General features: G+C 34.6%; 1 protein-coding gene across 1 annotated transcript in view; it reads right to left on the minus strand.

Moving 5' to 3' along the window:
* C1H1orf141 (chromosome 1 C1orf141 homolog) overlaps positions 1-13,413 on the minus strand; it is a 45,799-nt gene that overhangs the window by 10,878 nt on the left and 21,508 nt on the right. Inside the window, exons 3-4 of the mRNA XM_036830346.1 lie at positions 13,187-13,299; positions 6,611-6,678 (exon numbers count right to left, since the gene is read on the minus strand). Of these exons, the coding sequence (XP_036686241.1) occupies positions 6,611-6,678; positions 13,187-13,299 (181 nt within the window). The remainder of the gene's footprint in view (positions 1-6,610; positions 6,679-13,186; positions 13,300-13,413) is intronic.

Here is a 13,413-nt window from a genome sequence, read left to right on the forward strand (position 1 = left end):
TTCAGGCTAAAGGGAAATGATAACAGATGGAAATATATCTTCAGGAAGTACTGAAGAGCATCAGATCTGGTTGTATTTGGTTGTTTTTTTACTCTGTTACTTTCTTGTTGGAAAAATATATACTGTGTAAACAGGATGCATATGGTGGCTTTATTAATATCAGACAAAATAGACTTCAAGACATAGTATTTGCAGAGATAAAGATGATCAATTCATCAGTGAGACATAAAATTCATAAATATGTATGTACCTGATAACAGAGTTGTAAAATACATGAAGCAAATTGACAGAATAAAACGGAGAACAGGCAACTTTATAATAATAGAGGTTTTAACACCCATCTCTCTGCAACTGGTGGAATAACTAGCTAAACACTCACTAAAGATACAGATGATCTGAACAAAACTATCACCTTAACCTAATTTATAGGTATAGTTACATATTTATACATCTATAACATATAGATATATTCATATGTTTATAAGTATATACTTATAGAACACACCCTATAACTGCCAAATACACATTCTATTCAAGTGCACATAATACTTTCAATAAAACAAACCATATGTTGAATCTTAAAACAAGTCTCAATAAGTTTAGAAAGATTGAAATCCTACAGAATATGTTCTCTAACCACAATGAAAATTAGAAATCAATAAAGTAAGATATCTAGAAAGACTCCAAATATTTGGAACTTCTACAACACACTTCTGCAGGATTCATGTTTTAAGGAAGAAATTAGATAATTTTTCAAACTGAATGACAGTGTAAATATAACATATTAAAATGAATGGAATTTTAGTTAATGGCACCATCATTTTTCCAGTTCTCCAAAAAAGAAATTTGGGGATTATTATTCTAAGCACCATATCCAGTCACTTAAAAAATTCTGTCAAGTTTAACTACTTAATTTCTTTTTTTTTTTTTTGCCTTAAAAATGTTTTTTTATTGAGGTAACATTGGTTTATAACATTATATACGTTTCATGTGTACAGCATATATTTCTACTTCTGTATACCTTACAGTGTGCTCACCACCAAAAATTTAGTTTCCATACATTACCATAGAGTTTCTTTTTTTTTTTTTAATAAATTTTTATTTATTTATTTTTGGCTGTGTTGGGTCTTCATTGCTGCACGTGGGCTTTCTCTAGTTGCAGTGAGAGGGGGCTACTCTTCATTGAGGTGCACATGCTTCTCATTGTGGTGGCTTCTCTTGTTGCAGAGCATGGGCTCTAGGAGTGCAGGCTTCAGTAATTGTGGCACGAGGGCTCAGTAGTTGTGGCTCATGGGCTCTAGAGTGCAGGCTCAGCAGTTGTGGCGCATGAGCTTAGTTGCTCCGCGGCATGTGAGATCTTCCCAGACCAGGGCTCAAACCTGTGTCCCCTGCCTTGGCAGGTGGATTCTTAACCACTGAGCCACCAGGGAAACCCCACTATATAGTTTCTAACTACTTTATTTCTCTCCAATCAGTGCCCTCCACTACATTCCCATTGCTACTACTTTGGTTCAGTGCCTCACCATCTCTTACCTTGTAGATTTATGGAAAAGATATAGCAACAGATGATACATTTGTCTAAGAAGTATTTTGGTAAAAGTCAAACAAAAACTCATTGAACGAGCAAGGCCTTTCAGGAGTCAGTGTGAATGTAGATGAGGGGAACTGATAAAGGTGTTAGTAGTTTTAAAGGGGAGGGGGCTTTCTGAGTCAGTGTGATGGACCATGCTGTTTACAGCCATATCTTATTGACAGCCCTTTACAATTGTGGCAAAGGAGTAAAAAAAAGAATCAACCTATAATAGAAAGAGAACAGGAAGGGGTGTGTGCGTGCGTGTGTGTCAGAGAGAGAGAGAGAGAAAGAGAGAGGTGTTAGCACATGGGAGAGTTCAAACAGATTTCTGAAAGACATAAAGTTAATTGAAGCTAGTAGCATAGTAGTGGGGGGTTACTAAAAAAAATTGTTATCTTTCTATCTTTCAGCTTAAAGTTGGCAGATACTGAAGATGGGAATGAGAACAAAAGTTGTAAAAGAGACACGTTAACTGAAATTCTGTTATGAAATTTCTGAGCCAGTTGCCAATTCCCCCATCTCCTAGTTACCCTATCCCACGTAGAGAGTTACAGGAAATTAATCCCAGGCTAAAATAAGTGGCTTTCTCTTAATAAACTTCTGTTAGTATGGGTTTTGGCTCCCCAAAGTAAAGCTCTTCACATGTTAGCATCTGGGAGGAAGGCTACCAGGCAAACTGCCTACTCTCTGCCTTCTGATCCTAAAGTAAAGCTAGCTGGTTGAGAACTCTACCATATACACAGAACAGTTAGTGTTCAATTCTGGAGAGAGACTTATTTATAAAATTAATGGCAGTTTCATGGAAAAATTAACTCATATCTTTATTTTTAAATATGAACAAATGAAGATTTACCAGATATGATAAAAATCAGCAACTTCAAAGGTACATATGATGATAATCAAAAAGGACAGAACAAAAAGAATACCAGAAGAAACAGATAATTGAAGAAACAGAAAATAACTTAAGAAAATATGAACTCTCCTCAGAGAAATTAGAGAACAAATGTTAATAGGATTCTATGAAAATTAAAAAAAAAACATAACCAAGAACAATAAAGAAAATTTTGAAATTTAAAATTCGATTACTGAACAAAAATGCAATAAAAAGACCAGAAGAAAGAGTTAAGGAAATGTTCCATAATACAGGGAAAATTTTCAAAGAGACAAAAATAGAGAAAAGTGATGTAGAGAATCAATCCAAGATGTCTAGTATTTGGCCATTAGAGAACAGAAAAAATAGTGGAAAGGAAAATGGAAAAGAAGTAATGGAGAGGGCTTCAGGGGGTTTCCCTGGTGGCGCAGTGGTTGAGAGTCTGCCTGCTAATGCCGGGAACACGGGTTCGAGCCCTGGTCTGGGAAGATCCCACATGCCGCGGAGCGACTAGGCCCATGAGCCACAGTTGCTGAGCCTGCGCGTCTGGAGCCTGTGCTCCGCAACAAGAGGGGCCGCGATAGTGAGAGGCCCGCGCACCGCGATGAAGAGTGGCCCCCACTTGCCGCAACTAGAGAAAGCCCTCGCACAGAAACTAAGACCCAGCACAGCCATAAATAAATAAATAAAAGAAGTAATGGAAAGACGTTTTTTAGACCTGAATAAAGCACACTTAGGCATAACCTCAAGACATTTCAAAACAACATTGATAAAGAGAAGATCCTAAAGTTTTCCAGAGAAAAAAATATCACTCACAAAAGACCTGGAACTTTTCATTAGCAACTTTGAATGGTATAGGACAGTGGGGCATTGTCTCTGAAGTTTAGAGAAAAAAAGATTTTCTACTCAGCCAAATTATCAGTCAAGTATATGGGGAAAATAAATACACTCTCAGACATTCATGTACCATTTCTAGGGAAGTTTCTTGAAGATGTAGTTTAGGAAAGTAAAGATTAAATCCAAGCAGAAATAAGGCATGGGATATTAGAACCTGGAAACTAAACCAGGAGTGGGATGACCCAGTGACAACTGCAGAGCAGGCTTAAAAGCAGTGAGTCAAATGTAGAGCAAGAAGTCTCTGGGCTCCATGAACAATTCCTCCAAGAAGACGGGAATGGATTCCACTAAACAGAATGAGAAAGGAAACTTAATCATATTCACATATTGGAGGCGGCATATCTTAGGGGTAAAGAGCATGAATTAGACTGCTGGGTTCTTCCTGGCACTGTTACTTATAATTTGATTTCAGCCAAGTTCCTTATTTTCTTTGTGCCTCTTTTTTCTCATGTATAAAATAGGAATAATAATAGTACTTATTTCACTGGGTTCTTGAAGGTGTAAATCATACATGTATACATATACTTCATATAAATGAATATATTGTACATTTATTATATATTATATATATATCTTTGAATATATGGGTATATATATGCATTTGAACAGTGCTTGGCACACTCAAGTACTACATAGATGTTTGCTATTATTATCATTCACCACAAGAAAAAAGAAAGGCAACTAGGAACTCCAGAAAAAGTATACAAGACAGTCAAGATCTAAACATAAGGGAAATTAATATATGGCATTATTTTTTAGTAACTGATGGAGAATTAGAAAAGAGAGCCTATTGTTTTTATACTGTATCCATTGAGAAGAAACATAGTCCTAGCACACTACTTTGTTCTACAATAAACAATTATTTACAAAAATGTAATAATATAAATGCTGTTTATAGCGTTTTTAGTTTTAAAATTAATCTATAGACAAAACATAAAGGCTTAATCAGAGTTGCAAAGTGAGTATAATCATTGACCTCAAAAATGTAAAAATAAAGATATACTTGACCTAGGGAAGAAGATGTGGAGGAAAGGCTAAAACTGCTAAGATCTTTCATCTTATGTAAAGAGGAATCAGGAGTTAGTGATTAAAGTTGATAGGGAAGAAAAAAGTATTTAAAAAAAAAAAAAAAAAGAAAAAAGTATTTAGATATATTATTTCAAAGTTAAAACAGAAGAAGCAGAAAAGTAACTATCGAAGATACAGAAGAGGAGAGAGGGAAAGAGGTGAGATGTAGTGTAAATAAACTAATTCAAATCTTTGTTTTTGATTATGCAGTAGATAATGCTTAAATTAAAAAAATTAAATAAAAAAATAAAAAATTAGCAGTAGAAGCTCATTCTTTAGAATTATAGAGTTAATCATAAGAGGAATTGAAACCCCAAAAGGTTAAACATGGTTGTTTCTGAAAAGAGGAAATTAGAACAGGAAGAATGGGTGCAAGGGCTTTGTGTTCTTATTAGCCTTTCTGTATAATTTAATTTAAAAAGGCATATGTATATTTTAATTTGTTTTTTAAAAGTTAAAATGTTTTATATAAGATGTTAGTAAATTTATTGTGCTGAGTAATCATGATGATGTTACAATATATTTATATTTCTTGGGAGATTTTTATTAAACACAAACCTATATAAAACAGGTAGATGAGGATAGAACTAATAAGCCAGACAGTGTATTTTGTCAATATTTTTAAAAAGTATAAAAGGTATAAATATGCAATAAAATGATAACATGTTATTAATTATGGTGCAAAGTATGTATTTCTTCATGTTTCATTCTCCAAATTAGCAATAAACAGGGTTAATAATAAGTAAATTAAGTGAGAGAGTGGCATGGACTTACAAATACTACCAAATGTAAAATAGATAGCTAGTGGGAAGCAGCCGCATAGCACAGGGAGATCAGCTTGGTGCTTTGTGATCACCTAGAGGGGTGGGGTAGGGAGGGTGGGAGGGAGACGCAAGAGGGAGGAGATATGGGGATATATGTATATGTATAGCTGATTCACTTTTTTCTAAAGCAGAAACTAACACACCATTGTAAAACAATTATACTCCAATAAAGATGTTAAAAAAAAAAAAAGAAAGAGCCTGCTGAGAAGAGGGGAAGGAGGTCCAGCACTTCAGCTGCCATCTTGCCACAGAGTGGAAAGCCAAGGCAGGAAACCATTGTTGAGAGATGGAGACTGAGCCATTATGGCATCATATCAGCCCCTGGATCCAGCTGTGTCTGAAGCTAGACAGCCCTGGACATTTCATGTACATGAGCCAATGAATTCCCTTTTGTGTTTAAAAAATAAATAAATTAATTAAATAATAATACCAATAATAAGTAAATTAACACCTAAGAGACTCTCTTAAATGATTTCCCTTTGCTGATTCTCTGTATTAATTTCTCTCTCTAGTCTCCTGGATAAAACCTCCTGAATAAAATCCAGGCATGCTCAATGGTCAAGGCTGGTTGGTCACTTTTCAGGATGCCCATGTACCTCTGCTCAGGTTGTTAGCAAGAGTCAATAGTGCTGGTGCTACAGACATAGAGAACAGACTTGGGGTTGCCAAGAGGGAGAGGTGTAGGGGAGGGATGGATTAGGAGTTTAGGATTAGCAGATGCAAACTATTATATGTAGAATGGATAAACAACAAGGTCCTACTGCATAGTACAGAAAACTATATTCAATATCCTGTGATAAACCATAATGCAAAAGAATATGAAAGAATGTATATATATGTATAACTGAATCATTTTGCTATACAGAAGAAATTAACACAACATTGTAAATCAACTATACTTCAATAAAATAAATTTTTAAAAAATGTTCCCAATAGTATTGGTGCTAAACCTGTTATAATCATTGCTATTGTAATTATGTGAGTTAAATAACTATAACAGAAATGGTCTTGGCTATATATCAAAAGATTAACAAATGGATGTATATTTTCATATTCTAAATTAAAATACAATATTTAAATTATGCATGTATAATTTTCTATGAGGCCCTGTCTTAACTGACTTTATGATAACTGCTAGTACTTCTCATATTCAATAAATAATTTCCACTGTATTGCCTGTCCAACAAATAACATATTATTTTCTCTATTATTGCCATATATAGTTTTGCATAATATCAGAGATGAAATCACTTTAAAATTTTATGCTTCTGAATCCTAAAATTCATTTGAATTTGGGATTTGTAGAAAAATGTATAAAACTATTAGTGATAATCTGAATTTCTATTAAATAATTGTAAGCATGCAAATTAAACCTACCTCAGTTGTATCCTTAAGATAATGAAAAGATCTAATAGATCTTGATTTTAGATATTCTTCTACTGGCTCTAAAGAAACAAATCCAAACATAAATGATATTTCTGTACTGTTAGACTACTTCTAATTTAACTCAACAAACCATTTTCTCTACTTGTAAACTTTTTAGAAATGTAGTTTGTTAGAGCTAAATATATTCTAGAATAATTTGCTTTTAAAAAGAATTTCTATTAACAGAATATAACATTCAATTACTATTATACAATAAAGCTGTATTTTCTTAGAAAAAAATGATTTCTAAATCAAACAGAATCATACTTGATAGTCAAATAAATCTTCTCATTAATTCCTTTGAAAAGAGAAAGATTCCCCTCAACCTGAATCCCCCATATCCAATTATGAGTTTTACTAATTTGGATTAACATATAATGGATTTTTTTTTAAAGTAGGTATAACGTAGGGTCAAGCATGCAGACTTTGGATGTGGATAGCCTCGGACCAAAAACTACTTTTCTGTTTGTGAGTTATGTAGCTTTAGGAAAATCATTTAACCCCTCTGAGCTTTAGTTTCCCCATCTGTTAAGTGGAAATAATAGTACTTATGTAACAGGGATGCTGTGAGGATTAAATGAGATAATAGATGTAACAAACTTACATCTGGTATTCCTTCAATCAACAGTTATTTGTTGATCACCTGCAATGTGCCAGGCACTGGTGCTGGACTCTGGAATTGTGATTTCTGCCCAATGATGCACACATTTTATTGGATAGTACAGAAAAGAATTAAGTAAAGAAACAAAGGAGTGAACAATTATAAATTGAGATGCATGCTGTGACAGACATAGACAGATTTTGGTGAGGGGCAGCATTAGAGGGAGGTATAATTTAGATAGGGTAGTTGCTATGGATTGAATGTTTGTGTCCCTCCCACAATTCATATGTTGAAGCTCTAATTCTCAGTGTGGTGGTTTTGGGAGTTGGGCTTTGGGGAGGTAATTAGGTTTAGATGAGGTGATGAGGGTAGAATGCCCTTGATGAGAATAATGCTCTCTCTGCCATGTGAGAATAAAGTAAGAAGGTGGCTGTCTGCAAACCAAGAAGACTCTCAACAGAACCTGATCCTACTGATCTCAGACTTCCAGCCTCCAGAACTGTGAGAAATAAATATTTGTTGTTTAAGCCACCCAGTTTATAGTAGTTTGTTATAGCAGCCTGAATAAGAGAGAAATTGGGACTGAGAGGTGGGGTGCTGCTGTAACAAATACCTAAAAATATAAAAGAACCTTTGGAACTGGGTAGTGGGTAGAGGCCAAAAGAGTTGTGAGGTGCATGCTAGAAAAAGCTAATATGGCCATGAAGAGATTTTTAAAGGCAATTCTGGTGAGCACTCAGAAAGAAAGAGGAGAGCCATTGAGGAAGCTTCCATTTTCACTGAGAATACATGAATAACCATATGCAGAAATGTTGGTAGAAATACGGATGGTAAAGGCCATCCTGATGAGGTCTCAGACAGAAATGGGGAACATGCTATTGGACAATGGAGCAAAGGTGATCCTTGTTATAAAGTGGCAGAGAACTTGGCTGACTTGTGTTTGTGTTCTGGTTTTTTGTGGAAGGTAGAACTTGTGAGTGATGAAATTGGATAGTTAGCTGAGATTTCTAAGCAAAGTGTTAAAGAAGAGGCTTGATTTCTCCTGACTGCTTGTAGTAAAATGCAAGACGAGAGAAATGAATTGAAGACAAAATTGTTAAGCAAAATGGAACCAGAACTTAAGAATTTAGAAAATTCTCATATTACAAAAACTGAGAAATCACGTTCAAAAGAGAACACTAAGGCTGTGGTGCACTGACCGTTTGAAAAGGAGATAAGGAGATTGGTATGGGTGTGCAACATGGACCTAATCAGCCATCCCAGCAGAGACACTGCCAGTTTAAAGTGAAGGGGATAGAGACAGGATAAAATGAAGGAAGGCTGTCGAACTTCTTGGGTTTTACAGGATAGGATCACAGAGCTATGCACTGCAAACGTGCTATTCCTCAAGACAAGGGAAGAATGACCATGAAGGTGACTCAAAGATCATCAGGCCTGCCTCAGTTTCAAAATCAGAGGCCACTGCCTCAGTTTCTGCCTATGGAGCCCTTGGGGGTGGGCCAACACTCCCACTAGATAGTCCTGGGGATGAAATCCTGGCCTAGGAGAGTCCCAGTGGGGAAGTGGGGGAGATGTGACCCTCGATCCAGCAGAGTTGTGAGAGCAGGACCTCTGCCCCAGTGGGTCAGGAAGGCAGAGCATCAAGCCAAAGAGGATTATCCTTGAGCCTTAAGATCTCATGAAGTTTGTCTTAGTAGGTTTTAAACTTCCTTGGGAACCACTACTCCATTCTTCTTTCCGATTTCTCCCTCTTGGAATGAGAATGTCTATCCTATTCCTGTCCCAACTCTGTATTTTGGAAGCACATAATTTGTTTGATTCCACAGGTTCAAGCTGGAGAGGAATTTTGCCTCAGGATCAATCATATCTTGAGTCTCACCATAGCTGATTTAGACGATATTTAGGTGAGACTTTGGACTTTAGTAATAACATAAAACTCAGTATGGCAGTAAAATAATTAACATGTTCTAGGATTCCTTTATTGTCCAGAAGGAGGGTAACAATATATTTTGAAAGGATGAATATTGTAATTTCTAGGGTAATCATTTAAAGAATAGAAACAGAATGCATAACTACCAAATTAGTAAAGGGTAAAAGTTTAAATTTTAAAAACTCAATCCTAAATAAGACATAAGAGAAAATAAAACGAAACACAGAATCAACAGGAGAGATAGAAGGAACAAAATAAGATGGCAGATTTAAATCCAAAGATATAAGTAGTTACATTAAGTACAAATGGACTAAATGCTCCATTTCAAAGACAAAGATTACAGAGTAGATTTTTAAATCTAACAATTTGATGTTTACAAGAGATAAGTCTCTTATGTAAGAGATCATAATGTTACAGAAATGTGGCAACAAGATGATGGAAAAAGATATACCATGTAAATGTTAGCCAAAAGAAAGCTGGGGTAACTACAGTAATATTGGATAACAAGACAATCACTTCGTAATTTAAAAGGGTTCAATTCACTAGAAATATATAATTCACTAGAAATATATAATAATTCACTACAAATATATAATAACTCTAAAATTTTATGCAATTAATAACACAGCCTAAACTATATTAAAAATCTGTAAAGCAAAATTTGATAACTCTACAAGGAAAAAATAAATAAGTCTGAAACGTCTCAGCAATTGACAGAATAAGCAAGCAGAAAAATCAGTAAGGATATAGAAGAGTTGAAAAACAATGAAGAAATCTGACCTAAAAGACATATGTAGAACACTGCACCCAACAGCCGCAGAATATACTTTATTTTCAAGCACATACTGAACATTTACAACAATCGACCATATGCTGGATGAAAATACAAGTGTTAACTAATTACATAGGACTGAAATCCTATGGAGTATATCCTCAAACTACAATGTAATTGTGCTAAAAATTTATAAACAAAAGATAATTAGAAAAGCCTCATATATTTTGAATTAAGACATAAACTTCTAAATAACCAATGGGTCAGAAGAAGAAATCATAATGGAAAACAGAAAATAACCATGATACTCTTGAAGAGCAAGGTGGGAAGACTTGCTCTACCAGATATCAAGGGTTATTTTAAGCTACAGAAATTAATGTTGTGTGGTATTCATATTGAAATGGATAAATAATATAATGAAACATAATGAGAACTCCAGAACAAAGAGCCCAGAGCATTAGGGAAAGAATAGCCTTTTTAATACCACGCTGGGATAGCTGGGTATTCACATGAACAAAAACTAAATTTGACTCTTACCTCACTCAAAATGTAATTCCAGGTAGACTTTAGACCTAAAGGTAAAAAGAAGAACTAAAATCTTTTGCAAGATAAATAGAAAAAGATATTCATGACCACAGAGTAGGAAAAGATTTCTTAGATATGGTACAAAAAGTACTTATCAAATGAGAAAAGATTTGGTATATTTGACCTTATTAAAGTGGAAGAATTTTTGTTCATCAAAAAGACACCATAAAGAGAGTGAAAAGAAAACCTATAGAAAAGGGGAAGATATTCACAACACACAAAACCAACAAAGAACTAGTAAAAAGAATATATTTGAAAATCAACAAGAAAAGGATAAAAAACTAATTTTGAAATAAGGTAAAACTTGGATGATTTCCAAAAGTTTAAATCCAATTTGTCAATAGTCTATGAAAAAGTTCTCAAACCTATTAGTAATCACAGAAATGCAAATTAAACCATAATGATATACTATTATATACCCAGTAGATTGCTAAAATGGAAAACTGACAATTCCAAGTGTTAGGAAGCAGAACAAAAAGAACCCTCACAAATCTGATGGGAGCATACATTGGTAAAAACACTTTAGAAAGTTGACATTATCTATTATAGGTGGAGATAAGCATCCCCGGTAATGTAAATCCTGGATATACACTCTCAAGAAACTTTTACACAGATGCAGCAGGATGCCTAAACAAAAATATTCATTTCAGCATTGCAATGACTGACAAACTAAAAACCCCAAATTTCAAGAGTAGTACGGACAAAGTGTGATATATTCATGCAATGGAATACTTAACAGCAATGAAAATGAAGCAACTACACCTCCACAGAACAATATGAGTGAATCTTACAAACAATGCTAAGGAAAAAAAATACAAATGAATGCATACGGCATGATTACATTCATATACAGTAAAAAGCAAGCAAACTAAACAATATTCTTTAGAGATGCAAACAATAGATGGTAAACATTTAAAGAAAAGTAAGGAAGTGATTACCACAGAAATCAGGACAGTAGTAACTCCTAGGGACAAGGAAGGGAGAGGTGATTTGGGAAAGGTCAAGTGGTGATGTTGGCAATGCTCTATTTCTTGATGTGCAATATGGTTATATAGGTGTTTTTTTAATAATTGGTTATTATACTGTACATTTTATGCTATGTTCACTTTTCATAATGCATGTTATTTCATAATTTTAAATGGTTTAATAAAAAAGGAAAGTGATTAGAAAGAGGGCAAGAATGAAAGAAAAAATACCTGTCGGCAAGCTACTATAGTTGACACACAAAGATGATGATGATTTGGATTAGGGTGGTGACAGCAGACATGGTGAAAACAGATTAATTCAAGATGAGTTAGAATGAAAAGAGCTTGTTGATATATTGAACTTTGGGGAGGAGGGAAAGGAGAGATCAAGGATTGCTTCTAGGTTTTAGACTTGAGCCAGTTGGCGCAAATTGGCCCAATGTACTGAGAATGGAATGCTGTTGCGGGGAGGGGATGGGAGAGAAAGTTTGAGAGGATGGCTAGGATAGGGAATCACGAGACCAGTTCTGGATATTAGGTTTAAGATGTAATGAGAAGTTTGAGTGGAGATATCAAATAGGTAGCTCAGTGTAGGCACCTGCCCTTCAGAGGATTAGTCTGGATTGAGATATAAATGAAGGATTTAACGGTATCTCTACGGTATTTTAAACCATAGAGATTTAAAATACGGTTGGGTGATCTAATCCGTAAGACTGGATTAGATCACCCAAGGAGAAACAATGTAGAAGCAGAGGCAGGCTCAGGATTGAGCTCTGAGCAAATACAGTATTTTAAGGATGGAGAAGAGAAATTAAAAAGAGAGACTGAGAAAGGGTGAGATAGCAGAAAAACAGAGTTTTAAGCAGGAGGGAGTGATCAACTAACTATACTGGTATTGAGAGGTGGCAGAAAAATATCCTTTGGATTTAGCAACATGGAGATCACTGGTACTCTTAATCAGTGTAACTTCAGTAGAATGGTGGAGGCAAGACCAATTTGGAGTAGGCTGAAGTTTAAACAAAAGTTGAGGGAGTGGAGACAGTATACGTAAACAAATCTTTTGAGGAATTAGATTATGAAGAGTCACAGAAATGAGGTAATATGGGGCGATGTGGATTCAAGGAGCCTCAGTCAGGGTTGCTGATGAGCATGACACAATTAGATGGTTTTTTTGATAATGCCAGAGAGAGAAAAACAAAGACAACATAAAACATTCAAATTTTCTGAGGATCTATAACGCTGGTTCCTAGCTCACAGATTCCTTAAGTTTCTAGGAAAGTGAGTTCCTTTACAGTTCCTGTAAAGTAAATTTCTACTAAGTAAGATGTACAAGCTTGAGTGATTTTTTTAAAACAATTACAAGAAAACTCAGGATTGAGCTGAAAGGAAATCCAAAGATTTTCTTTCCAGAAAAATAAACATAAAAATATATTCTTAATTTGTGAATTGTACAAATGTCTATTCTGACATTTATCATCTCTTTCTCTTAGGAAATTCTTCTTTATAGCTCACTGACATCTTTTACACTGCAGTTATAACCCATAGGCTTTCAAGCAAATGCTTTCAACAGAAACATCAAATTATAAGAACTTATAAGACAACCATTAATAAATTATAAAGTAATAAAAGCACTTCATTAATACATCGAAACAGAGGTAAATATACACAGCATTACCTACTGACTTGATTTCTTGAATTTTTATTTTTGTTGGTGCAAAGTGTGGTCTTAAATTTGACTTTTCAAAATCACTCTTTTTAGGTTCAAGCATATTTTTGAAGGAGACATATCTGAAAGAAATAAAATTAATCTAAATTAAAATAATCAGAAAATTTACAAAACTAATCTAAAAATAAATTTGGAGAAATGTGGTCAAGTCCCAGTTATAAAGATTTTAATGTTAT

Source organism: Balaenoptera musculus, chromosome 1 (genome assembly GCF_009873245.2).
Source record: "Balaenoptera musculus isolate JJ_BM4_2016_0621 chromosome 1, mBalMus1.pri.v3, whole genome shotgun sequence".
Lineage (NCBI taxonomy): Eukaryota > Metazoa > Chordata > Mammalia > Artiodactyla > Balaenopteridae > Balaenoptera > Balaenoptera musculus.